The 26,821-nt window shown below is 70.2% G+C and overlaps 5 protein-coding genes across 5 annotated transcripts; 3 read left to right on the plus strand and 2 right to left on the minus strand.

The window, feature by feature from the left end:
* Positions 1-4,228: 4,228 nt before the first annotated feature.
* On the minus strand, positions 4,229-6,490 carry AURANDRAFT_375 (hypothetical protein; the record flags this gene model as incomplete). Its single annotated transcript, XM_009033835.1, has 1 exon — positions 4,229-6,490. A coding segment is annotated over one exon (2,262 nt), but the record flags the coding sequence as incomplete, so codon positions are not given.
* Positions 6,491-7,949: 1,459 nt separating this feature from the next.
* On the plus strand, positions 7,950-8,466 carry AURANDRAFT_15639 (hypothetical protein; the record flags this gene model as incomplete). The annotated part of the gene is made up of 2 exons (XM_009034040.1): positions 7,950-8,086; positions 8,169-8,466. Coding segments are annotated over 2 exons (435 nt in total), but the record flags the coding sequence as incomplete, so codon positions are not given.
* Positions 8,467-9,774: 1,308 nt separating this feature from the next.
* On the plus strand, positions 9,775-19,038 carry AURANDRAFT_70522 (hypothetical protein; the record flags this gene model as incomplete). Its single annotated transcript, XM_009034041.1, has 2 exons — positions 9,775-17,457; positions 18,490-19,038. 2 exons carry the CDS (start codon positions 9,775-9,777, stop codon positions 19,036-19,038), a joined length of 8,232 nt encoding a protein of 2,743 aa, XP_009032289.1.
* Positions 19,039-22,734: 3,696 nt separating this feature from the next.
* AURANDRAFT_70523 (expressed protein) lies at positions 22,735-24,764 on the minus strand (the record flags this gene model as incomplete). The annotated part of the gene is made up of 2 exons (XM_009034464.1): positions 22,735-24,392; positions 24,474-24,764. Coding segments are annotated over 2 exons (1,922 nt in total), but the record flags the coding sequence as incomplete, so codon positions are not given.
* A 98-nt stretch (positions 24,765-24,862) lies between these two features.
* On the plus strand, positions 24,863-26,020 carry AURANDRAFT_60594 (hypothetical protein; the record flags this gene model as incomplete). The annotated part of the gene is made up of 1 exon (XM_009034042.1): positions 24,863-26,020. One exon carries the CDS (start codon positions 24,863-24,865, stop codon positions 26,018-26,020), a length of 1,158 nt encoding a protein of 385 aa, XP_009032290.1.
* Positions 26,021-26,821: the final 801 nt, after the last annotated feature.

The following is a 26,821-nucleotide window of genomic DNA, read 5'->3' on the forward strand; positions in this document are numbered from 1 at the left end:
TCATGACCTCGCGGCTCCCGATACGAGCTTAGACGACAGGGGGGGGGGGGGGGGATGGTGGGGTGTTCGACGCCGCGCGCGGCTGATTATCTCTAGCAGCCGGGCGCCGCGTCCAGCACGATCTGGTCCGCCTCGCAGCCGTTGGTCACGTGCGCGAGCCTCGACAACCCGGAAACATCCTCCCACTGGTTCGTCGACGCGCAGACGAAGACGTCGAGCTCGTCGAAGATGCTGTGGAGGCTCCCGAAGCCCGTGATCGTCTTCATCGCGTCGTTGCAGACGACGCCGAGGAAGTCCGCGATGGTCTCGAGCTTGCCGAAGCCGCCGATGTGCTCGAGCGCGTCGTTGTAGTCCAAACGCAGGTGGCCCTGGCCCTCGCCGTAGACCGCCTCGCCGTCGACGACCTTGAGCTCGTCGAAGCCGTCGACGCGGACGAGCGCGGCGTTGTGGTTGATGTTGACGTTCATGACCGAGGCGAGGGCCTTGAAGGCGTCCATGGTCTCCAACTTGTCGTTCTCCGCGACGTAGATGTAGCCCGCCTCCGTCAGCGACGCGAACGACGCCGCGCCGAGCGTCGCGAGGCTCGGGTTGCGCGATATGGTGACGTCGCCGCCGACCTTGTCGCCGACGGGGTTCGGCCTGAAGTGCTCGAGCTTGCCGAGGCCGATGCTCTCCAACTTGGCGTTGTCGGAGATGACGACGTTGCCGCCGACGAAGGTCACGGCGTCGAAGCCCCGCAGGTCCGCGTGCTCCGGGCTGTCCTCGAAGGTCAGATGCAGACCGACGTGCTCGAGCCGCTCGAAGCCCGCCGTCGACGTGCCTTGGAGGTTCTGCACCGTCACGGAGCCCGTGAACCCCGTCACGTCGCCCATGTCGAAGTCGCCGGAGACGTCGTCGAAGACGCCGTCCGGGTCGAAGCCGACGCGCAGGCCGCCGCGCACCGTGCCCTTGCAGCCCGTCGTCGGGACGCCCTTGCCCTCGGGGTTGCCCCCGAAGTCGACGACGAGCCTCCCGTCCTTGATCGCGTAGTAGCCCTTGCCCTTGGCGTCGTCGCAGGGCGTGCCCGCGTTCGCGTCGTCGCCTTCGGCCGCCGCCGTCGTCGTCGCCGCCGCCGTCGTCGTCGCGCCGCTCGCGGCGCACGCGCCGCAGGATGCGGCGCAGGCGACCGACGCTACCTCCGCGCCCCGCTTGTCCTTGTGCCAGCCGCACATCCTGCCCCACTTGCGCTTCCACTTGTTCTTGGCGAGCCACGCGCAGTCGCGCTGCTTCTTCTTGTGCGTGAACGAGAACGTCACCGAGTCGTGGAAGTCGTTGTGGTTGGGGCCGCAGGCCTTCGCGCAGGCGACGGCGACGCGCTCGGAGCCCTCGGCGTCGCACAGGCCCTCGGACGCGACGGCGGCGCACTCGTCCCCCGAGAGCCGGAAGTGGTCCGAGTCCTCGCAGGGGGGGGCCTCGAAGTCGGCGCCGCCCTCGGTCACCGCGCCGGCTTCGTCGCCGACGGACACCGACGGCGGCTCCGACGCCACGACCTTGAGCTCGGAGAAGCCCGACGCGGACGACGAGTCCGTGGCGCTCAGGACGTGGTCCATGACGATGTGGTCCGAGCCCGTCGTCAGAATCGTGGCGAGGTCAGAAGCGCCTTGGGCCGTGTCCGCCGCGGCGGCGTAGGTCACCGTAAATTTCTTCTTCCTCTTTTTTGTCGTCGGCGCGATGTCGATGGCGACGAGCGCCGCGCTCCAGGCCCACGCCTCGAAGCCGGCCAGCAGGACCGCCGCGTTCGCGTCCTCGGCGGCCTCGGCGGCCGTCAGACCCGCGAAGTCGACGGCCCCGACGACGGTGAAGGGTGCGTCGCCGAGGGCATCGAGGGTCTCGGCCGCGATCTCGGCGGCGCTGCACTGCTTCTTCTTGTAGTCGCAGCCGTCGGTCTTCTTGCACTTGCCCTTGGACAGCTCGGAGCACGAGATGCCGCAGGTCTTCTTCTTTTTGTCCCATTCGCAGCGGTGCGACTTCTTTTTGCACTTCTTTCGCCGCGTGATCTCGGCGCACGGCCTCGCGGCGGCGAGGCCGAGGCCGACGACGATGACGACGGCCAAGCGCATGGTGAGAATGAATGCTAGGCGCGCGGGAACACCTGCGAGCGGGGTCTGCGCGTCGGGGTTCCGAGGGGGGCGCCGACGGACGATAAGCGTCGCCTGGACCCCAGTTGGTGCGACCGCCGCCGGCCCGCCGACCGGGCGACGACGCCGGGGCGCTCGAAAGTCGCACCCCGCGGCTCTCGGGGGGGCTTCATGGTGTGATATGTTCACGGCGGGCGGCGGTCGCGGGACGCCGGCGGCGCGCGATCACTTGTGGCTCTGAGACGTTGCCGTGCGCACTCGTTTCGTGAGGATCGTGTTGAACTTGAAGAGGCACGCTCCTCGCGCGCGCCGCGCGACGTCAGCCTGACGTCGGAGGACGGCGCACACACACGTTACAGCTCCCCCACGAGGCGCGCGGCCTCGTGGACGTCGGCCCCGAGGTTGTGGACCGGCGGGCAGTGGATCGACTCGGCGACGCGGACGCAGCCGTCCTCGTCGCCGCGGGAGACGGTCGCGTAGGCCTGGGGCTTGGACATGCTCAGGCCGCCGCCCTCGGGCCAGTAGAGCGCGGGGATCTGGGCGAAGTCGTCGACGGGCAGGAGCGCGAAGACGTTGGCGTCGACGTCCCGGGACGTCTTCCGGACGAAGAGCGCGCGGCGGTCCCGGACGTCGCCGAGGTCGTACGCGCCGAGGTAGTAGGGCCCCCAGGGCCGCTCCTTCTTGTCCAGCGCCGGCGCGCGGTAGCGCTGCTTGCCCGAGGACCAGGGGTAGTGCTCGTCCATGCGCACGTAGAACGACGCGCGCATCGCGACGCGGCCGCCTCCGCCCGTCGCGTCGTCGTAGAACTCCACGGGCTTCGGCGCGCCCGAGTCGCGGAAGGGCGACGCCATCAAGACCGAGGGGAAGAACGTCTCGTCCGGGATGTGGGGCTTGACGCGGCCCACGCCCTCGACGACGACCGTGCCGTTCACGAACCACTCGCGGAGCTTGTTCCTGCGTGGAAATCAACGACCGGTCTGGGGGGGCCCCGCCAAACTTTTCAGAACTCTCGGTCAATTCGAAGTCGATTCGGCTGATTTTTGGACAAATCGATTGCTCTCATCCAGTTCTCGAAGCACAGCAAAAGAGCTCGCGTCGAGACCGTCGCAAACACTGAAGTCGGGTTGAAGAGTTGATTTCCACGCGGGCTCGCGCGCGACGGTGCCGGGCGCGTCGAGCTCGTCGACGACGTGCCGCGCGAAGGCGCGGCTCAGGATCATCCACTGGGACCCGTAGAAGGCCTCCAGTTCCGGCACGTCCGCGAGCATGGGGTGGGGGTAGGCCTGCTTCTTGTGCCAGCCGTCGCCGAACTCCTGCCGTCCCGTCGGCCGGAGGCCCGTCGGGCAGCTCGGCGCGCTCGTCATGAAGTTGAGGTGCTTGATGGCCGCGAGCGTCTTGCGCGTCGAGAGCGGCGTGAGCACGGGCCAGGTGTCGCCGGAGAGGTTGATGAAGACGTCCCAGTCGACCGGCGAGCGCAGCGCCTCGCGCATGCCCCAGAGCGTGGGCTCGTTCATGGACCAGCGGCCCCAGCGCACGTCCGTCCTCTGCGCCCACTGGACGTTGGACCGGTTCTTCGTGAAGGGCTTCATGGCCTCGTCTTTCGTCGTCGTCCACGCGTGCTTGGCGTCGACGTGGACGAGGTAGAGGTTCTCCGGGTCGTAGATGGCGTCGAGCAGCAGGCTCGCGGACCGCAGGGTCGCCTCGTCGTGCGCGACGATGAGGTAGGCGATCTTCGGCAGCTCGGCGGCGCATGCCGCGCCGAGCGCAGCGAGCGTGAACAGCGCGCGCATCGCAAATGGTGCCTCGACCTCTCGAAGCGCTCGAAGCGAGGACAAGAGGAAGATGCATGCAAGGTGTAGTCAACACCCGTGGACGCGCGGGTGCACGACCTCCTCTAACCCGGCCCCCGCCTAGGCGCGGGACTTGCCGCCGCGGGACGGGACGTCGGCGAGGACGAGGTCCTCGTCGGGCGGCGGCGCGGCGAAGAACTCCGCGGCCGTCGCGGCGGCGGCGCCCTCGAGCGCCTTCGCGGCGTCGGCGCCCGCCTCGATGCCGCCGAAGTTGGCGCTGTCGACGACGGCTTCGTAGACCCGCTTTCGCCCCTGCGTGGCGACGACGGCCTTGGTTTTGGCGTCGTAGTCGAAGGCGATGGGTTTCGTCTCGTCCGCGCCGCCCGAGAGCACAGCCTCGGCGACGACGTCCTCGAGGTAGCGCTGCACCGCGCGGCGGAGGGGCCGCGCGCCGTAGCGCGCGTCGGCGGCGCCGCTCTCGATGATGGCGTCCTTGAGGGCGTCGGAGACGCTGAGCTGCAGGTCGTTGTCCGCCGCGCGCGCGTCGACCTCGCGGAGCATGCCGTCGAGGATCTCCCCGAGCTGCGACCGGAGGAGCGAGTCGAAGACGACGATCTCGTCGAGGCGGTTGAGGAACTCCGGGCGGAAGTTCGACGCCAGCGCGTCGTTGACGTCGACCTTGATGGCGTTTCGCATCTCCGCGCTCGGCTCGCCCTCGGCGCCCCGCAGCGTGTCGATGACGGCCTGGCTCCCGACGTTCGACGTGAAGATGACGATGCAGTTCGAGAAGTCGACGGTCCGGCCCTGGGCGTCGGTGAGCCGCCCGTCGTCTAAGATGCCGAGCATGATGTTGTAGACGTCCGGGTGGGCCTTCTCGATCTCGTCGAAGAGGAGCACCGTGTGGCCGTTGCGGCGGATCGCGTTCGTCAGCTGGCCGCCGTCGTCGAAGCCGACGTAGCCCGGCGGCGACCCCAGCAGCCGGGACACGGTGTGGCGCTCCATGAACTCGCTCATGTCGAAGCGCACCATGTTCGACTCCGCGCCAAAGTACGTCTTCGCGAGCGTCTTCGCGACGAACGTCTTGCCGACGCCCGTGGGCCCCGCGAACACAAAGGACGCGACGGGCTTGTTCTCCGCGCGCATGCCCACGCGCGCGCGGCGCACGGCGCGGGACACGGCGGCGACGGCCGCGTCCTGGCCCACGAGGTCCGCGTGGAGCTCCGACTCGAGCTCCATGAGCTTCTGCGCCTCGGGCCGCGACAGCTTCGCGACGGGGATGCCCGTCCACGTCGACACGACGTCGGCGACGTCGTCCTCGCTCACGACGCTCTCGGCGAGCTGCTCCTCCTCCGCGCGGACCTGCGCGCGCGCGCCGGCCTCGTCGAGCAGGTCGATGGCCTTGTCCGGGAGGAAGCGGTCGTTGACGTAGCGGTCGCCGTAGGTCGCCGCCGCCGCGAGGGCGAGGTCGCTGTAGGTGACGTCGTGGAAGTCCTGGTAGTCCTCGCGCAGGCCCTCGAGGATCTCCACGGTCTCCTCGACGGACGGCTCCGCGACGTCCACCGGCTGGAACCGCCGCTCCAGCGCCGGGTCCTTCTCGACGTGCTTGCGGTACTCGCCGACCGTCGTCGCGCCCATGACCTGGAGCCCGCTCCGAGCCAGGGCCGGCTTGAGGATGTTGCCCGCGTCGATGGCGCCGTCCGCCGCGCCCGCGCCGACTAAGGTATGCAGTTCGTCGATGAAGAGGATCGTGTCGCCCTCCTCCGTCGCCTCGGCGATGACGGACTGGAGGCGCTCCTCGAACTCGCCGCGGTACTTGGTGCCGGCGACGAGCATGGCCATCTCGAGCGTGTGCACGCGCTTGCCCAGCAGCTTCTTGGGCACGTCGCCGTCGGCGATGCGCTGCGCGAGGCCCTCCGCGATGGCCGTCTTGCCGACGCCCGGGTCGCCCACGAGGCAGGGGTTCGACTTGCGCCGCCGCAACAGGATCTGCACGACCCGCTTGACGACGTCCTGGCGCCCGATCATGGGGTCGAGCTCGCCGTTGCGCGCCAACTCCGTCAAGTCGACGCCGCACGACGCGAGCGTCGTCGGCTTGTCGTCGCCGCCGCCGACGCCCACGAGCTCGCCCTTGGCGCGCTTCGCGTCCTTCTCGACCTGCTTGGCGAGCGCGGGCACGTCGATGTCCATGTTGTTGAGCACGACGACGGCCTCGGAGTCGGCGTCGCGGAGCAGCGCGAGCAGCAGGTGCTCGCTGCGCACCTCCTCGGTCTTGAGCGCCGCGGCCTCCTCCACGGCGACCTTGAACGCCGCCTTGGACCGCCCCGTGAAGGGCAGGGGCTCCTCCTCGCGCCGGAACAGCTCCGCGACGTCGCCGACGACGCCGCCCTTTTTTCCGCCGATCTGCGCGCGCGCGCCCTCGAGCGTCGCGCCGGCGTCCTCCAGGGCGGCCTTGGCGTTCTCGGGGCACTGCAGCACGCCCAGCAGGACCTGCTCCGTGCCCACCTCGGACAGCCCGGCCTTGCGCGTCTCCTGCTGGGCGTACATCAAGACATTGACGGCCTCGGCGTCGAACTTGTCGAAGAGCTGCACGACGACGCCGCGGCGCGTGTGTGCGACTGTGCGCGTGGTGATGCGCGGGCCCACGAGGGCCGCGGCCGTCGCTAGCAGCGCGGCCAGCGCGAGGCGGTGCGGGATCGTCATCATCACGCCTGTGCTGGCTCCAGAGCTGGATGTGGCCGGGGTTTGGCGGCCCGTCGTCTCGTCGCGTCGCGGCCAGGCCGCGGCGGCTAGGGCATGCTGCGTAAAGCAGGTGCCATGCTGCGCGGCGAAGGCCTGGGCCTGGCGCGACGGAGGCGTCGGCGATGGCCGCGTCATCGGCGAGCGCGACGCGGCGCTGCGGGCCGCGGCCGACGAGGCCGTGCGCGCGGCGCGACGAGGGACACTGCGTCTCGCCCTCCGACCGCGCCTCGAACGCCTTCTGGAACATGGGCATGAAGATGGTCTCGAGCTGGTTGGACATGGAGACGCATGCTATTGTGAAACGAGTGAGGGAGCCTCTGAGCAGAAGGCTCGAGGTCATCAACATGACCTAACATGGCGGCGTCCATGGATGATGTCGCCCACATATATGACTACGTGGAGCACGTGCCGGTCAACAAGGCCTACAACAAGCTCAAGAATCTTGCTGTCGTCGGAAACAATAACATGGGCCTTTGTCTCTGTAGTCCTGGGGGGCAGGTCTTCCCTTTCCACCCAGCGGCGCCTTCGGCGGCGCGAGCGGCAGCTTGCAGCAGCCAACCAACCACGGCGCGGGCGCGTTGCCGCGGCGGCTGCCTGGCGAGACCGTACGCAAACCACGACCACGAGCTCCGGCCGCGCGCGACGGCGCGCGCGTCGCGTCTTCTTCGGCTGCAACTATAGCCGCCGGAGTAATTTGGCGGTATATTACCGGTAATGGTAATTACCGGTAATTACCGGTAATTACCCGGTGCCATAATTCGATACCGGGTAATCCGCGTACAGGCCGCGGTCCGCTAGTACACGTGGCTGACGATCCGAGCGTCGCGGCCCGTCGCGGTCGTGTTTCGCATCGCGGTCGACGCGCGGCGCGAAACCGCGACCGAGCGGCTGCTCGTCGCGACGTCGCGACGGGCGCGCCGGGCGACGCCCCCCACGCCGTAGCGCGCCGCCGGCGTTGTCGCGTGGAAGCCACCTAAAAGAGAATTCGGTCGACACGCGGGTTCGCGGTGGTCCTTTCGAGCCGCCATACCGCCTCTAGCCGTCCGCGGACGCCCTGATTACCGGGTAATTACCCTTCTGCGGTAATTACCCGGTAATTACCGGTAATTACCGAGGCCTCCCGGGCATTACCCGGTAATCCGGCCCCCATAGCTGCAACACTTCATGGTGCCGAACTACTCAGTGGCTCGTCGCATTGAAGCTCGGTGTGGACACGCCAGCTCTCGTGATGAAGCTCGCCCTCGCGCTAGCGCTCCTCCCCGCTGCCTCGGCCTTCGCGCCGTCGCGCTCCGGCGCGCGCGCGACGACGGTGACCAACATCGCCGTCGGCGATTCGGTGCCCGCCGACACGGTCCTCGTGAAGGAGTTCCCCTTCGACACGATCGACGTGCCCGCGCGCCTCGCCGGCAAAAAAACGATCGTCCTGGGCCTCCCCGGGGCGTTCACGCCGACCTGAACCGGCGCGCAGGCGCGCCTTCGCCGCGTCGCGTCGTTTGCGCCTCCCGCGCGCGTCGAAACCGAGCCGCGGTCGCTCGCAGGTTCCCGGGTACATGAGCAAGGAGGACGAGCTCAAGGCCAAGGGAATCGACGAGATCCTCGTCTACTGCGTCAACGACGCGGCGGTCATGGAGGCCTGGTCCGACAAGATGAACGTCAAGCCCAAGAGCCTCGTGACCATGCTCGCGGACCCCGGCTGCAAGTTCACCGAGGCCATGGGCCTCGCGATGCCCGCGGACGAGGTGCCGCCCCAGCTCGGCTACGTGCGCTCGAAGCGCTACGCCGCCGTCTTCAACGACGGCACGCTCGAGCAGCTCTACGTGAGCTACGCCAAGGGCGACCCCGCCGGCGACGACGACCCGAGCGCGTCGCTCGTGGAGAACGTCCTCCCGAAGCTCTAAGCGCCTCGCCGCGGCCGCGGCGGCGATGAGAAGACGCACCGCAGCCGCGCCGGCGACGCTCCCGATCGGACAATGACGCCCCGGGCCGGACCCGGGGGCTCGCGAGAGCCCCCGCCGGCCCGGGGCCGACACCCCACGGGCGTCTCGGGGGTCCTCCCCCCGTGCCCGCCGACACGAGCCCGCCGACGCGGCCGCACCGCCACGCTTCGCGCCACGCGCGCCGCACATGAGGTAAAACAATCACCAAGAGCGTACTTCTAGTACCGTTGAGGGTCAAATTGAAAGTCTTGGCTTTTTTCAAGGGGAACTCTATTAAGCCTGGGGATGCAACTAAACGATTGACGGCCGCGCGAGCTCTGTCCGGTTCGACGCTCAATAAACCAAGTTACTCCAGATTTCGTGGCTACGGACGAAAGCGCCGTGGGCGTCTCATGGGCTGCGATGGGCGTGAAATCACCACTTGCAGCCCCATAGCGCCGCACGACGACCCTAGCGTGCATGGCCCCCAAGGCGACTCTCGGGGGGACGAACGAGGTCTGTCCGTCGGAAGAGACGCGACGCGAAACCGATTGCGTGGAGCTGAGAACGAGTCGTTTTGAGGGGTAAAATGGGTAGTTCGGCCCCCTCCAGACCCGTTTCTGGCGCTCCCGGGCGCAGCTCAGCGTCGGAGATCGTTCATAGACACCCCACGCGCCTCCGGTTGCGCGGGTCTGACCACAGAGTCAGAAGTCGTTGATCTGGCCTCCTCTCAAGAACCGGCGCCGCGCCGCGGTCCGGAGCCCGAACGTCTGCTGCGCCAGCAATAGGTCGCCTCGTTCCGTTTTTTCGCGGAGGCCCCGGGGGAAGGGGTTGGGATGGGCGGACGGCGAAAAGCGGAACGAGGCCCGCACCTGCCGCGACCGTGGACCGCCAGAACCGATTTCGAGGAGACGGACGCAGCCCGTGCGTCGCCGCATCGACGCCCGCAGCGAAGCGGCTTCGCCAGGTTCGTCCAGGGACCGGGGGCGACGCGCCGCGCCAGGCGCCGGCCCCGGGGAGCCCCATGGACGGCCGTCCCAAAATGGGCTGCTTCGAAAGAAACGACGGACACAGCTCCCGTGGCCCAGTCCCGTGAAGCACCCACCCCAGTCTAGATACAGATCCCCTTGCTTTTTTGCAGTCCGGCGAGATCAGAGAGGGAGTTGCGCGTCGACGACGCGCTGCCCCGCTCTTGGAGTTGGGCAGCCGGCCATGGCGGCAGCCTTGGTCCTCCTGCTATGCTACGTCGGTGCCGCGACGAGCACGCGCTCGTTGACGCAGAGGACAGAGGAGCGGCGCCTCGCGAAATGGGCAGCTCTAGAGCGGCGCCTCGAGGACTACGGCTATGGGTACGGTGCGAGCGACGACGGCGGCACGAGCTATTCGTCGAACGACGACGGCGGCACGAGCTATTCGTCGAACGACGACGGCGGCACGAGCTATTCGTCGAACGACGACGGCTCCAGCGCCTCGAACGACGACGGCGGCAGCGCATCGAACGACGACGGCTCCAGCGCCTCGAACGACGACGGCGGCAGCGCCTCGAACGACGACGGATCCAGTGCTTCGAACGACGACGGCGGCACGAGCTATTCGTCGAACGACGACGGCGGCAGCGCCTCGAACGACGACGGCGGCAGCGCCTCGAACGACGACGGCGGTACGAGCTATTCGTCGAACGACGACGGCGGAAGCGCGTCGAACGACGATGGCGGCACGAGCTATTCGTCGAACGACGACGGCGGCAGCGCGGGCGATGATGGCGGCAGCGTCGTCGCAAACGACGACGGTGGTGGCAGCTATGGCGGCGGCTCGGACGACGGCGGCAGCTATGGCGGCGGCTCGGACGACGGTGGCAGCTACGGCGGCGGCTCGGACGACGGTGGCAGCTACGGCGGCGGCTCGGACGACGGTGGCAGCTACGGCGGCGGCTCGGACGATGGCGGCAGCTACGGCGGCGGCGCCGACGACGGAGGCGGCTACGGCTACGGCGGCGGTGACGACGGAGGCGGCTACGGCTACGGCGGCGGTGACGACGGAGGCGGCTACGGCTACGGCGGCGGTGACGACGGAGGGGGCTACGGCTACGGCGGCGGTGACGACGGAGGGGGCTACGGCTACGGCGGCGGTGACGACGGAGGCGGCTACGGCTACGGCGGCGACGGCTACGGCTACGGCGGCGATGGCTACGGCTACGGCGGCGACGGCTACGGCTACGGCGGCGGCGGCTACGGCTACGGCGGCGATGGCTACGGCTACGGCGGCGACGGCTACGGCTACGGCGGCGGCGGCTACGGCTACGGCGGCGACGGCTACGGCTATGGCGGCGACGGCTACGGCTACGGAGGAGAATACGGCTACGGCGGCGACGGCTACGGCTACGGCTACGGCGGCGATGGCTACGGCTACGGAGGAGAATACGGCTATGGCGGAGACGGCTACGGCTACGGAGGAGAATACGGCTACGGCGGCGACTACGGCTACGAGGGCTACGGCTACGGCGGCGACGACTTCTACGGCGGCGACGACTTCGGCTACGAGTACGTCTACGACGACTTCGCCTACGACTTCTTCGACGACGACTTCTACTACTTCCCCGAGGTGACGTCGTGTGACGAGTCGCTGGGCGCCGCGCCCGTGCTCACGTCCGCGAAATTCTCCGGCACGGGCGGCCAGCTCCTCGTCGCGTTCGACAAGGACACGGACTTTGGGTGGCTCGAGGGCGAGGTGCCCTGCGACGAGCTCGTCGACTTCCCCGGCGCGGCCGACGCGTCCTGCGAGTGGCAGACGGCGAGCGTCGTCGTCGCGACGCTCGAGAACGGCGCCACCGTGCTCCCGGGGGACGCGGCGACGCTCGTCTGGGAGGAGATCCGCGCCGCCTGCCCCTACGAGGACGACCCGTGGTACTGCGAGTGCTGGCCCGCGGCGGCGGCGACGAGTGTTACGATCGCGCCGCCGGACGAGCCGCTGATCCCGGAGGTGGTGGTCGAGGCGCCGCGGTCCGTGGGCGTCTGCGGCGGCCTCGAGGTCGACGCGGCCATGTCGTCGGGCTCCGGCGGCCGCGACTTCACGGACGTGACCTGGAGCGTACAGTTCCTCGATAACACGTTGAGCGACGAGAACAAGACGGCCATGCTCGACGCCGTCGCCGGCGCGGCGGGGAGCACGCTCTTGGAGGTGCCCGCGGAGGCCCTCGCGGGCGTCGCGGACACGTCCGTGCGCTTCGGCCTGTCGCTGACGAACTACCTCGCCGGCACGGGCAGCGACGACGCCGCGGCGCTCGTGTCCGTGTCGTCCGCGGCGATCCCCGAGGTCGTCATCGTCGGCGGCGGCAGCCAGAAGCACGCGAGCTACAAGCGGCTCGAGATCGTCGCCGCGGCGTCCGTGTCCGGCTGCGACGGCCAGGCGCTGTCGACGAACGGGTTAACGTACGCGTGGTCGCTCGCGGGCTTCCCGGGCGTCCAGAGCACGTCCGTGGACCCGCGGCGCTTCCGCCTCGACGCCTACGCCCTGTCCGCCGCGACGGACTACGCGCTGGACGTGACGGTCGCCGACGTCGCCGGACGGAACAACAGCGCGTCCGTCATCGTCCGCGTCGGCGAGTCGCCCGTCGAGGCCGCGGTCGACAACGGCGAGTTCGCCGTGGGCAACGCCGAGGTCTTCACGCTGGACGCGTCGCCGTCGCGGGACCCGGACCAGACGGCGGCGGGCGTCGGTTTGGACTACGCGTGGACGACGAACGGCACCGTCGTGAGCACGGCCGCGAGCTTCACCGTCGACGCGGCGACGCTGGCCGCGGGGCGGAAGCACACCTTCGCGGTCTTCGTGAGCGCGTCGGGCAACCCCGCGCGCAACGACACGGCCGCGGCCGTCGTCCAGGTCGTCAACGTCGCGTCGCTGCCGACGGTGGGCGCGCGGTTGCTCGTGCAGACGCCCAAGGTGAACCCGTCGGAGGCCGTGACGCTCGTCGGGGGCCTGTCCCACGTCAACGCCCTCGACTGCGAGTGGGTCCTCGTCTCCGGCGACCTCGCGACGGCGTCGAGTCTCGCGGACGCGGCGTCGACGCCGACGACGGGCATCGCCGTCGCCGCGAACACGCCGTCGGCGCGCTACCTCAAGCTCCTGCCCGACGCGCTGACGCCCGGCGCGTCCTACGCCTTCCGCCTCGTCGCCTACGACCGCACGCCGGGCGCGAACCTCCAGGGCTACGCGCGCGTGGACCTCCTGGCGAACGCGAAGCCCACGTCCGGCGCCCTGGCCGTCGCGCCCGCGAGCGGCTACACGCTCGAGACGGTCTTCGCGCTGACGGCGAGCGGCTGGGTCGACGACGCCGACGACCTGCCCTTGTCCTACGAGTTCTACTACGCGACGCAGGCCGGCGGCGTCGAGTTCCAGCTGAAGACGGGCCTGTCCTTGTCGTACGACGCGTTGCTGCCCGCGGGCACGGACCTCGCGCGCGAGGTCGTCGCCATCGCCTACGTCGTCGACCAGTACGGCGCCAAGGCGAGGGCGTCGGCGACGGCCGTCGTCGAGACGCGCGAGCTCACGACGGCGCAGCTCGCGAACCTCACGGATTCCCTGCTCTACGCGGCGTTCGACACAGGCAACACGGAGGCCGTCTACCAGACGCTCAACTCCGCGGGGACGCTGCTGGGCAAGGCGAACTGCTCCCTGGACTGCGCGGACTACGGCCGCGAGGTCTGCAGCGCCGCGGCGCCCGACTCGTGCGGCGCGTGCCTCGCGGGCACGGTCGGCTCCGCGGCGCCGTCGACCTTCGCCTGCCGGTCGGCGACGGCGACCTGCTCGACGAAGGGCGCGACCTGCGGCCGCGACTGCGCGCCCTGCGCGGTCGACGAGGCCTGCTTCGGCGACGAGGACTGCGACAGCGGCTACTGCGATTCCGGTTTATGCGCGTACCCGCCGCTGACCTGCGCGTCGAACTGCACGGGCCAGGGCTTCTGCGTCTTCGTCGACAAGACCGCGGCCTACGCGGAGCTGCCCGAGGGCCTGGCGTGCACCGTGGCCGACGCGAGCTGGTGCCAGACGAAGTGCGTCTGCGACGCGGGGTGGTACGGCGACGCGTGCGAGTACGACGAGGCCGAGTACGACGAGCGCCTGTCGCTGACGACGACGCTGCTCTCGGGCCTCGCCGGCGGCATGACGGGCCAGGACAGCGACGCCGTCGCCGCGAACCAGGCGAGCTCGAGCCTGGGGCTGCTGACGTCGCGGCCGTGCGAGATGGCCGAGAGCGGCTCCGTAGGCGACGCGCAGTCGGCGACGCTCACGCTCGCGTCCGACGCGACGACGGAGGGCCTGGTGGACGGCACGGCGGACGCGCTCGTCGCGTCGCTGTCGTCCTACGTCGACGCGGACGCGTGCCCCGAGACGCCGCTCCGGCGGCGGCGGCTGACGGCCGTGCGCCACCTGCGGAGCGGCCGCCGGCTGACGACGTCGTCCGGCGGCGACGCGACGACGGGCACGGTCATGGCGAGCGCGACGGACGACGTCACCGAGGCCATGCTCCTCTCCGCGGTCCCGGGCGAGTCGCCGGTCACGGCGGTGTCCGAGAACCTGAAGCTCGGCGGCCGGCGCCTCGACGCCGACGCGCCCGAGGGCGAGGCCCTCGCCGCGCCGCTCACGGCCGCGGAGATGGCCGCGGGCGTCCAGGCCGCGCAGATGGCGCTGCCCCAGACGTCCGCGGAGGAGACGGCGAACGCGACGGCCGTGGACATGCAGCTCGCCCAGTACGGCGCCAACGTCGTCGGCTCCTCCGGCGCGAACGCGACGTCCCTCAACTTCACGACGACGCCCATCCGCACGGCCGTCTTCGCCACCGTCGGCGGCCGGCGGCGCCGGTTGAGCCGCGCGGGCGCGTTCGGCGACGCGCGGCGGCGCCTCGCCAAGTCCAAGGGCTCGTCGGCCGGCGTCGGCGGCGGCAATTCGGGCCAGTCGGCGAGCGCCGCGGGGAACCTGAATTCCCTGAACCTCGACATGGACGGGTCCTACGTCTTCGTCCTCCGCCGCGACAAGGCGCTCGATTCGTGGCGGGGCACGAACGAGAGCTACTTCCTCCAGTGCGCGGAGGGCGACCTGGACCAGCGCTGGGGCGTCGACAAGTGGACGGGCCGGGAGAACGCGACGTGCAGCGGCGCCGCGGAGCCCATCAGCCTCGTGTGCGCGGGCACCTACGACGAGCTCACGGTGAACTGCACCGTCAACACCGTGGACCAGTGCCTCACGTACGACGAGTCGCTCGACTACTGGGACGCGGACCTCTGCGCCGCGGACATCGACCGGTCCAACGACGTCAACATCACCTGCGTCTGCCCCTACATCCCGCCGTCGACGTCCTTCGACATGTCCGCGAGCACCGAGGCCGTCGCGGGCTACTACGCGTCGATGATGGCCGACGGCCTGTCCCCGGAAGTCTTCACGAAGAACCTGTTGCTGGTCTACACCTACGCCGTCATCTTCGGCCTCACCGCCGTTTTCCTGGCCTACGCGGTCTGGGCGGACAGGAAGGACGCCGCCGCGAACGCCGCCGAGGTCGCGCCGGCGGCGGACGAGGCGCCGCTGCGGCTCGGCGACCAGCACGACTTCGTCGAGGAGTCCATGGAGGAGGTCGTCGTCGAGAACTGGGGCTACAAGTGGTACCTCGCGATCCTCGACAACCACCTCCACCTCGCGTGGCTCTGGTTCGACGAGGCCGAGCCGCGGTGGCTCCGCGTCTTGCTGCTGCCCCTGGACTGGGTCACGGTCATGTTCGCCGAGGCCGTGGGGGGCTCCTACGCCTACCCGACGGGCCTCTGCGACCAGGACAAGTTCCACAAGGACCCCGACGCCTGCGAGGGCATCCGCCACCCGTACACGAAGGACGAGCAGGTCTGCCGCTTCAACCTGCTCACGGAGCAGTGCACCTACGTGCCGCCGGACACGGGGGGCGCCTGGCTCGACGGGTCCATGATCCAGGTCGTCATCCTCACGACGTTCATCATCGTGCCGACGGTCAAGTTCTTCGAGTGGTGCTTCAACAACTACCTCCTCGCGCCCACGCGGCAGCCCGGCGCCGCCGTCGCGCCGAGCGACGCATCCCCGGAGAAGAAGCAGGCGCCGAAGCTCCGCGCGTCGGGCAGGAAGCTCCTCGTGGAAGCTCCCGCCAAGGACGCCGAGGCGCCGAGCCGCGCGTCGGCCGCGGCCGCGACCGGCGCGGCGAGCATCCGCGAGTCCAAGGTCGCGCTCGAGGCCGCGAAGCAGGCCGACTTCGACGCGCTGGCGGCGTCCATGGGCCGGCACCTCGATGCCGTGGAGCTCGCGTTGGCCAAGCGGGCGCGGCGGCCCCTCGCGCCCGGGAGCGTGAAGCGAGCGGCGAACATGGACGAGGACTGGTTCGACGCGGCGCGCGCCGCGTGCGTGCCCTTCGTGCTCGCCGTGCTCGCGCGCTTCCAGGAGCTCGACGACGCCATCGACGACGCGGCCCGGGACGCGAGCGACGCCAAGCAGTCGCAGAAGCTCGCGCGGCAGCTCAAACGCGTGCGGAGGAAGCTGGCCTCGGACTACCCGGGCCGCGATAAGGTCGGCGACGGCGTCTTCGTCAAGGCCTGCTACCGCGCGTGCCTGCGGCTCCACGCCCAGGCCTGCGAGTGGGAGCCCATCTTGCTGAACTGCGCAACCACTAAAGACTGCGAGAAGCAGATGCTCGTCTTCACGCGGCTCGAGGTCCTGGACCCGGTGCAGGACGCGCTCTACCGCCAGCTCTACGAGGTCGACTTCTCCGCCGAGGAGGAGGCCGAGCCCGTGGAGCGCTGGCAGAAGGCCGCCTGCGCCATCGCCCTCTTCTTCCTGGCCATCTACCTCATGTGGTGGACGCTCGCGTACACGCTGAGCGTGCGGAACACGCCCGGCGCGGGCGCGTCGGCCGTGCGGCTCTGGTGGCGCATGACCATGTTCGCCCAGATCATCACCATCGTCGTCTTCGAGCCCCTGGAGATTTTGGTGCTCAACGTCTTCCTGCCCGGCGCGCTGAGCCCCGTCATGAAGCACAAGGGCGATCCCGCGGCGACGGTCGACTTCCCCTACCGGACGCCGCTCGCGGACCGGGCCTCGGCGTTGTTGCTGCGCCGCCACCCGGCCAAGGCGCCGGCCATGGCGAGCCGCATCGACTACCGCGACGCGTCGTCGGCGCTCCGGGACCGGCGGACGACCGTGCGGAACCGCGCGCGCCGCGAGGCCGTGCTCTCCAACACGGCGACGGGCACGCGGCTCGCGCTCGAGAGCTTCGCCGCCGACGGCCGCCACAAGGAGGAGAACCGGCAATTCCGCGCGCGCTGCGCGCGCTGGGATCCCGCGGAGATCGAGAGCATCTCGAACCGGACGCTCTTCTGGCGCCAGCCCCTCTACGCGGCCGTCTTCGCCGTGGCCGCGGGCGTCCTCATCATCCTCCAGGAGGACGTCCAGGGGGCGGTCATCGACGAGATGCTCGTCTGCGTCGTGGGCGTCTTCTTCCTCATCCCGGACATCACGCTCCCGAAGACGTTCTGGGGCACGCTGGGCCTGCACGCGGGCTTCATGATGTTCCTGTTCGTGGCGCTGCTGAACCCGATCCGCTGCCTCTGCCGCAAGAAGAAGAAGAAGGAGACCGGCCGCAAGCGCCGCGCGAGCGACGCGAAGAACTCGCCGCGGACGGAGGCCGTGCTCAGGGCGGCGGGCGTGGACGTCGGCGCGGGCGACCTGGGGGTCTCGCGCGAGTTCGTCGACTGGGCCGCCGCGCGCAAGATCACGCCCCTGCAGCGCCGCGTCCGCGACATCAAGGCGAAGCGGGCCAACGCCGTGACGCCGAAGACGCGGCCGTCGGCGCGGCCCGAGGAGGCCAAGGACCCCGTGGAGCCCATGCCCGAGGTACCCGAGGCGCAGGAGTAGCCCCCATTGCAACACTAAGATGACTCCCGAACGACCGTGACGAAGCGGAACGCGTGGACCTCGCGCGGCGCGTCGTCCGCCGCGACGCGGAGCTCGAGGACCTCCTCCGAGACGCCCAGGCCCCGGCTCCGGAGCAGCGCGGCGGCCGCCGCGAGCGGCCGGCGCAGCGCGGCGGAGCAGAGCACCGCGCGGCCGCCCGGTGTGAGCCGCCGCGGGAGCTCGTCCGCGAGCGCGGCCGCGTCCTCGGCCCGGTACGCGATCTCCGCGCCGAGCACGAGGTCCGCGGGCGCCGGCGGCGCGTAGGCCGCGCCCGCGACGCTGTCGAAGCCGCCGGCGCCGGACCCGTAGGCGTGGCCGGCGACGGTCGCCGCGGCGCCGCAGCGCGCGGCGGCCGCGCGGATCGCCGGCAGCAGCTCCGCGGCGCCGTCCGTGAGGGTGACGCGCGCGCTGGGCAGCGCGCGCGCGGCGTAGCAGCCGGGGAGGGCCGTCCCTCCGCAGCCGAGCTCGACGACGGACGCCGCGCCGGCGAGGCCGCCGCCGTGGAGCCGCAGCGAGAGCGCGATCGCTCCGGGCCAGAGCGCGTGGCCCGTGCCGGAGCCGCGCGCCGTCGGCCGCAGCTCCTGGACGTCGAGGCTCGGGCCGCCGGCGTAGGCGAGCCTCTTCGCGACGATGTCGCCCGAGGCATGGAGCACGTCGCAGCGACACGAGGCGATCTCCGCGCCGTCGGCGCCGACGAGCGCGTAGGTCGCGGACCGCCAGGCGTAGATGCCGCTCGGGCCGTGCGACGGCGCGGCGTTCGTGTACGTCTCGCTCATGGGAAGCGCGAGCAGGCTGCTCATGGTCTTTGCGGGCAGCCCCAAATCACAGAAGCATCGATTCGATCGGGAGCCAGGCAACGATGCCTTTGACATTGACGACACTTTAGACCTGGGTATGATGTGCTAGCGCTGCCATCGTCTCGGAGAGCTGCCCCGCGCTCCCGGCGGCGCCCACGTTATGGCCGCGGACCAGTCCGCGAGGCAGCCCCTGCCGGCGGCGACGCTGCTCTTCGACCCCGAGCTCCATGCGGCGCCCGCCGTGCGCATCCGGCGGACGCGCGGGCCCTACATGGACAAGATCACGACCATGACGCACCTGCCGCACCCCGACACGGCCGTCTGGCGGCGTCTGAAGAACGTGCCGCGCGTCATCCCGGACCTGAGCCACACGGGCCTCATGAGCGAGATGTCGGCGCCGACGCCCGCCTTCATGCGGCCCGACGGCCGCATGACGTCGGACCTGCGGAACACGATCAAGGAGCGCGTCCGCGCGCTGCCGGACATCAAGCCCAACCGCGACATGGCGGCGCGGGACAAGAAGCGCATCCAGCAGGCGTCCCTGGGCCAGCTCTACAGCGAGGAGAACTACACCAACTACACGCACAGGGCCGACGACGACGACGACGAGCAGACGCTCGAGGAGTCGGTCTTCGAGCCGTCCGTCGAGCCGGGCAAGCGCACGAAGAAGCCCTACTCGACGGCCTCCCTCGCGACGCTCATGCTCGAGGCCGAATACGGGTGAGAGGCGAGGTGCGCCTCGCTCATCGTAACGTGTCCCGCCGCGCGCGCCGCGGCCGCGCGCCCGGACGCCGGCTAGCGGACGAGGACGAAGGCGTCGATGACGGTCGAGTTCGTGTTGAGGCGCTGCTTCAGGGAGAAGTGGGTCCTGTTGACGACGATGTCGGAGTAGGACCACTCCGAGGACCGCGCCGCGTCCCAGGGCGCCTCGGGGCCGAAGGGGTCCTTCGAGTAGGCGCCGCCCGCGCCCGTGAGCACGTGCACGGGCTTGCCCGGCCTGTCGTAGGACGTCGTCCAGGACCCGTTGAGCATGGGGTAGAGCCGCTCGTAGTTGTGCTCGTGGCCCGTCAGGTAGACCTGGATCTCGTACTTGTCCATGAGGGGCTCGAGCGCGTAGAGCCGCGACCCGTCGGCCGTCGACCGGACGCCGTTCCGCATCGAGTCCGCGCAGCCGCAGGGGAAGGCCTCGCCGACGGGCCCGCGCCAGGGCGGCGGCTCGACGCCCGCCGCGCGGAAGCCGGCGCCGTAGCCCGGCGGCTCCGGCGCGTCCGCGGGCGCGTCGTCGGGCATCTTGGGCCAGCCGAGCCGCGCCGACGTCTGCGCGGACGCCGCGGAGCAGTACATGGGCCGGTGGCCGTACAAGATCGTCCAGGGCGTCGCGCTCTTGTCCACGGCTTCGAGGTCCGCGACGAGCCAGTCGTACTGCGGCTTGAGCAGCGGCGCGACCTCGTCGAAGCCGTACGCGTCCGTGTCGAGCGCGACGAAGTGGACCGGGCCCAGGTCGAAGGAGTAGTACCGCGACGCGTTCGAGTTGACGCGCGCGCGCGTCAGGTTCTGCGCCGCGAAGCGGCCGTTGTAGTTCTGGTAGGTGTAGTTGCAATCGGATTCGTGGTTGCCCGGCGCCATCATCCAGGGGACGCCCTCCATCTTCGCGATACCTGCGCGGTGCGAACGACGGCGGGGATCGGGGCGCGTAGCGCTTAATGGACGCCGAAGAAGGTACCGTCGAGGTAGTTGTCTCCGATGGGCGGGATGTCCAAGTTGTAGGAAATGTCGCCGACGTGGACGCCGAGCGCGATGTCGTCGTGCGCCGCGCAGAGCTTCTCCATCTCCGGAAACGACGTATAGGATTTGGTTATGGGATCGCCGACGTCGCCCATCGCGAGGAAGTGGAGCGTCGCGTCGGCGCTGGGTGCCTTCGCCGTTTTGAAGTGGCGCACGGACGACGTCGCGCACGTCGCGGCGCATTCCTCGACGGCGAAGTAGACGTCGGAGTCCTCGGGCAGCCCCGCGAGGTGGACCATGTTGAGGCGATGCGTCTCCTCGCCGCCGCAGTAGTCGTAGCGGCTCAGGTCCTCCGTGCGCGAATGCATGAGCGTCGCGTTGGAGGTCGCCTCGTTGGACAGCGCGGCCTTCGACAGCCCCCAGCGCACGCGGGAAATCGCCGGCGGGGCATCGACCCAGGCAGAAGAATTTAACAATCGACCCCAGGAGATAACCATCTCATTCGGGCTGCCCGTCAGAGTCAGGCGCGGCGAGAAGTCCGCGGCTGCAACCGTGGCCGCGACCGCGACTGCCAATCCATGGATCGCTGCCATGCTCTCTCTCGCAGACCTCGCGCTCAAATTCCAAGCCAGAATTTGAAGCTCAACAACGACTAATTAGATACTAATTGAGTCATCACGGTTTGCTCCTGCCCAGGACTCCAGGGGCTGCCTCACGCGCTGCCCACGAGATGGCTGCGATGGCCGATGTCGAACGCCTTCGGCGAGCTATGGGAGATCTAGCGACTCGGCCGGCCTTCATGAACGCGCACAAGCAGGACTTCGCCATTCGTCCAGATGAGATCGAAAACATGGTCGCGACGCTCGACGATGAGTTCGCGCAGAAGCAATTCTGCATGTCGCTTATGATGCCGACCGGCACGAATCACCCCGTCGGATGCATCGTGTGCGGCAGACGAGCCCTGGCGTCCGCGTCCTACGGCGGGTGCTCCCGGTGTCGCGGGCGCATGTATTGCAGCGACGTCTGCCAGGACGTCGACTGGACGCTGCACCGCCAGGACTGCGACGAGCGGATGTGCCACCTGAACACGATGCAGGGCGCGACGGTCAAGTCGATGACGACGGGCGAGCGACGCACGGACGTCGCGCGCGCCATGTGCGAGGACGCGGAGGCGGACCTCGACGAGGGCCGGCGCGCGCTGGACCGCGGGCGCCTCCAGGACGCGCTCGATACCGTCGAATTCTCCCTGCGCGCGGGCTGGGCCGCGCTGCAACGCGCGCGGCTCGACGAGCTCCGAGACGTGGACCTCGTCGCGCGCTGCGCGCGCGTGGCGGCCGCGGGGGCGATGGCCATGTCCCGCGTCTTCCTGGAGGTCGCGGAGCTCGAGCTCTACGAGCGCGGCGCGCGGGGCGCGCCCGACGCGCGGCCCCCGGTGACGCAGAAGCTGCTCAGCCACGGACGCAACCCGTCGCAGCAGTCGCTCATGGGCGCCCTCTACTACGCGCGCGAGGTCCGCGTCATCGACCCGACGGCGGCCGTCGACGCGCTCGACCTCGAGGCGCGCGTGCTCGAGCGCCTCGCGGCCACGGGCTGCGACGAGACGCCCTACGACGCCGCCCTCCTCCGCGAGCAACGGGCGGCGGTCGTCGAGCTCGTCGCCGAGATCAGGCGCCAGCTGGCGACGTTCGGCCCGTCGAGCCTCGGCGTCGCGCTCCTCTCCCTCGACGTCGCGGACGACTACACGTGCCTCCGCCTCGAGCAGAAGCGGTTCCACGACGAGCTCCGACCGGCGTCCTGCATCCGTGACGATCTTTCGAGAGATTTTGACCGGGAAAACGATGAACACGCGTGACCGACGCGCGCGGTAGGCTCCGACGGCGCGACGACTCGCCGTTCCGCCTCGACGCGCCCGTGCCGCGGAAGAAGGGCCCCGACGCCGGCATCCCGACGACCGAGGACGACTACTGGGGCACGGCGGGCGTGCGAGCGTCGCTCGTGCCGCTCCTCCGCGGAGGGCAGTGGCTGAGCCTGTCCCTCTTCCGCGGAGACTACCAGCTCTCGAGCCTCTGGCTGCGCCTCGCGGACCTCGACGGCGACGTGGACGCGATCAACGTGGGGGCGAACCCGCGGCGCGCCGCGCGGGGCGGCTCCGCCGCCGCGCTCGCAATGAGCGCCAATCTCATCGCGCTGTTCACCTTCGAGGTGGACCAGAAGGGCATCAAGCTCTCGACCATCGTCTTTGGCGCCGGCCTGCGCGGCCTCCACCCCGACGAAACGACGGAGGAGCCCTTCTACCCGCGGTCGTGCGAGGCCTCCTACGCGCGCCCGGAGTGGGCCCCCGGCGGCAGGCCCGCCGCGTCCGGGGCGTCGGTCTTCTGGATTGGCGACGCGTGCGCGCCTTCGAAGCCCGAGCCCGCCAGCGCGCCTTCGAAGCCCGAGCCCGCCAGCGCGCCTTCGAAGCCCGAGCCCGCCAGCGCGCCTTCGGAGCCGGAGCCCGCCAGCGCGCCTTCGGAGCCCGAGCCCGCCAGCGCGCCTTCGGAGCCGGAGCCCGCAAAGGCGAAGAAGAAGAAGAAGCCTTTCCGTCGGAAGGCGAAGAAGGCCGCGCCCGCGCCGCCCGCGAGCCCGAGATGGAAGTGACGGGGATCGCGGGAGCCGCTGTGGCGCGAGCCCACTGCCCGAGAGCACCATATGGAGTAGCCAGACACAGCGGCCTTTAGAGACATCACCACACACCTAGCGCGACGCCTGCTTCGTCTTCGACGGCGCGCGGCTCGACGTGACGCCCGGGACGGCCGTCTTGGTCGCCGTGCCCGAGATCTGCGTGTAGGGCCCCCAGGAGGAGAAGACGCTGGGCCCGTCGTCGCCGCCGAGCTTGTCCGCGAAGAGGTCGCCCGCGAGCCGCGCGGCCGCCTCGACGCGGCGCTTCTCCTTCATGCGGACGATCTTGTTGCGGACGATCTTGCGCCAGTAGGAGCCGTCCTCGTTGGGCTGGACCACGGTGATGGCCCCCGACTCGTCGTCGATGAGGAGCACGGCCTGCTCGCCGCCCTCCTCGTCCGCGCCGCAATCCGCGGCCTCGCGGCCGCCGTCCGTCGTGATCTCCGGGCCGTCGATGATCTTGCACGCCTCCTCGCCCGACGGCACGACGACGACGCGCCGGCCCGCGAGCTCGTCGAAGCCGACGACGAGGCCCAACGGCGCGAGCGTCGACGGGTCGTACTCGAGCAGCCGGCCGTCGTAGATGCCCAGCACCCGGCCGCAGTTGAGCTTCCACCACGCGACCGTCTCGCCGTCGACCTCGCAGCCGGCCGTCGAGTCGACGACGCCCGTGTCCTCGTCGTAGGTCACGAAGCACTCGTCGCCCTCCTCGGGCTTGTAGACCTTCATGAAGGTCTCGCCCATCTCCTCGACGTCGTCGTGGCTGTGCGCGTAGACGCCGACCTCGTGGTTCTCGTCCGTGTAGGAGATCGTCGCGTCGAGGCGCACGGCGCCGCCGCGCGCGTGGTCGATGGTGCAGACCTCGAAGCCGTCGGCGTCGCCGCGGATCAAACGGCTCTGCTGGCGGCCGTCGCGCGACGCGCCGCCGCGCATCACGGACGTCTGGACGAAGACGCAGGAGCCCCGGTTCGGGTAGGCCCCCTCGGACGGGTCGATCGTCGGGAACGTGATGCTGTCCTCGTAGTCCTGGCCCAGGTGGAAGTGGCCGGAGAACCAGGCCTTGACGCAGCGGTGCTTCCGGACGAGCTCGATGAACTTGCGCGTCGTCGCGCCGCCGCTGTGGTTGAGCCAGCAGCAGCCGTTGACGACGTGGTTCGCCTGGAGCACGCGGAGCCCCGAGCCGATGGGCGGCGCGTGCGTGAAGACGAAGATCTTCCAGCCCTCCGACGACGGGTGCGCCTCGAGCGTCTGCTCGAACCACGCGATCTGCGCGTCGTCGACCGTGACCTCGTGGGACGTGTAGCGCGCCTCGCGGAAGACCGTCGACCCCATGCCGACGAGCAGCGTCTTCTCCGCGATCTGGCGGCTGAACTGCGGCGTCGGCTTGCCGTGCAGGTCCATGAAGACCCGGAGGTTCTCCTCGTCCGTCGCGAACTCGTCGATGCCCTCGAGGTCGTGGTTCCCGCCGATGACCTCGTAGTCCGTGCCGAAGGACCCTAAAAAGTCCGCCGCGAGCTCGTGGCAGGCCGTCGTGCCGGCGAAGAGCTCGGCCGTCTCCTCGGGCCTGACGCTCTTGCTCTCGCCGAGGTCGCCGAGGCTCACGAGCGCCGTCTGCACGCCCCGGTCGCTGGCGTCCTCGAGGATCGGCACGACGTGCGACCGGCCCGTCGCGTAGTCCTCCATCTTCCGCGGGTCCTGCGACGGGGGCGCTCGGTTCTCGTCGCGCGCGCGGACGGGACGGTCGGGCGGGGCGGGGTAGCGGAGGGGACGCCTCACCATGTGGAGGTCGCCGAGCACGGCGACGCAGAACTGGTCGCTGTCGGCGAGCTGGCACTCCTCCTCCTCCGCGCAAAGCTCGTCGGCGTAGTAGGTCTTGGACTGGAGGATCTCGTCGTCCTTTTCGTCGACCTGCTCCCAGGACCACGAGGCTCGTTCCCGGAGCGGCGCGGCGGCCGTGCGGGCGCGGGGCGCGTAGAAGGCGCGCGCCGGCGCGGCGAGGGCCAGGGCCACGAGCATCTTGCCGGGGGTCCGAATCTGTACGGCTCCAATCTTCACGGCCATGTCGATCGACGTCGATTAGATACGTCGATTGGCTCCGACTTGCACCTTCACTACTGGCAGTGGGCCGTGGTCGCCGCATGCCAGCCCTTCCCGCGTATAATGCGATGTGCGCTTTCGGGTTGCTCGCATGGGCCGTGGTCGCCGCATGCCAGCCCTTCCCGCGACCCGACCCGTCGATCAAGTTCGGATTCTACCGGCAGCAGCGCCTGCACCGCGACTGGTCGAACCTGAGCGACGGCGGCCTCGGCGCCATCGTCGACCGGCTCGCGCGGCCGCGCTGCGGCGGCCGCTGCAGCGGCGCGCTGAGCGGCCCGCGGACGCCGACGACGCGCGCGAAGTTCCTCGTGCTCATGGAGCACGGCCGCGTCGGCAGCACGTGGCTCGAGATGCTCCTCGGGAACCACAGCGACGCGACGGTGATCGGGGAGGACCTCGCGGGCATGTGCTGCTGGTCCGTCGCCGAGGGCGCGGACCGCTTCCGCCGCTTCTACGAGCGCGAGGACGCGTCCGTCGCGCCGATCAAGCTCGCGCAGCGCCGCGAGTCCGTCGCGGGCGCGAGAGCGTTCGGCGCGATGCAGAAGTGGCAGCGGTTCCTCGACGTCGACGCGTTCGCGCGGCGCAACGCGACCTACGCGAGCCTCGCGGCGACCCTCGACGGCCTCCGCTTGATCTGCCTCGCGCGGCCGAACCCGGCGGCGGCGCTGATCGCCAACGTCGTCGGCGACGCGCACCAGGCGGCGTGCGGCACGCACGTCGTCCTCGAGAACGGGTCCGCGGCGCCCTGCGCCTTCGAGGCGCCGCGGGTCGACCCGTCGGACCCCCTCGTCGCCGGCCGCCTCGCGGGCCACCTGCGCCTCACGGAGGCCTTCCGGGAGACGTGCGCGGCGCGCGCGGCGATCCAGCCCGTCTTCTGGCTCCAGTACGACGACCTCCGGTGCCGCGAGGCTGCGACGACGCGGGCGCTCCTGGCCTTCCTGGGCCTGCCCCCGGCGACGCTCCACGCGGAGAAGATGCTCAAGCTCACGACGAACCGCTCCGAGCCGCCCGCGTCCGGCGTCGTCGCGGACCTCGCCCGGAGGCGCCACCCGCTCGGCGCGCTCCTCCTCGGCGCCATCGACCAGGCGGAGACGTGCGCCCCGGACTGCGCCGGCGGCCCGGGCTTCTGCGCCGTCGCGCAGCGGAGGGCGCCGTCCTCCGCCGCGGCGCGGCGGGCCCCTTTCGGGGTCGTCGCGCTCGCGTGCCTCGCCTGGGTATTACGCTAGCGCGCCAGCTGGAGGCTCGTCATGAGACCCGCGACCGTGAGCTCGAGCTGGAAGACGTCCGTCTCGTTGTTGTACGTCATGCCGAAGACGCTCGCGTCCTGTGTCTCGAGCTCGTCGTGGACGCAGTCGCCTGCGCGCGGGCGTCGCGATAATAAAAAGAGGCGGGGACGCCGCCGCCGCGCCCTCCTTCTGGATGTTCGGGAGCGTGAGTTTGCCGCTGTCGTCGAGCGCGTAGGCCTCGCCCTTGCCCGTCGGGCTCTGGGAGCACTCGACGCTCAGGGCGCCGCGGAAAGAGACGTCGAAGGTCGTTCCGTCCATGTTCGCGTACCAGGCCGTCTCGAAGGATTTGGAGCCGGCCGTAGCATTTCCGCTGTAGCTGCCCGAGGGCGTCTTCTTGGCTGCCGCGACGGCAGCCAGCAGGAGCACCGTGATCTTCTGGATGGGCAGCATCGTCTAGACGGCAAAGTGAGTTAACGTTGCCGAAGGCAACACCTCGTCAACGAAAGAGCTCGACGCCGCCATCCTCGTCGCGCGCGCGCCGCAAGAACCGCAATGGCCGACGTCGCGTCCGTGCTCGCGACCCTCGAGCAGGAGCGCGAGGCGCACCGGCAGACGAAGCGCGCGGCGAAGCTCGCGGCGGACCAGGCGAGCGGCCTCAAGCGGGCCCTCGACGACGAGGCGAAGCTGCGCGAAGCCGCCGAGGCGCGCGCGTCGGCCTTCGAGGTGGCCCTCTTCGAGGAGCGGTCGCGGTCGACGCAGGCGCTGCGGCGCCTGCGCGAGGAGTGCGTCGCCGACGCCGCG

Source organism: Aureococcus anophagefferens (genome assembly GCF_000186865.1).
Source record: "Aureococcus anophagefferens unplaced genomic scaffold AURANscaffold_1, whole genome shotgun sequence".
NCBI lineage: Eukaryota > Pelagophyceae > Pelagomonadales > Pelagomonadaceae > Aureococcus > Aureococcus anophagefferens.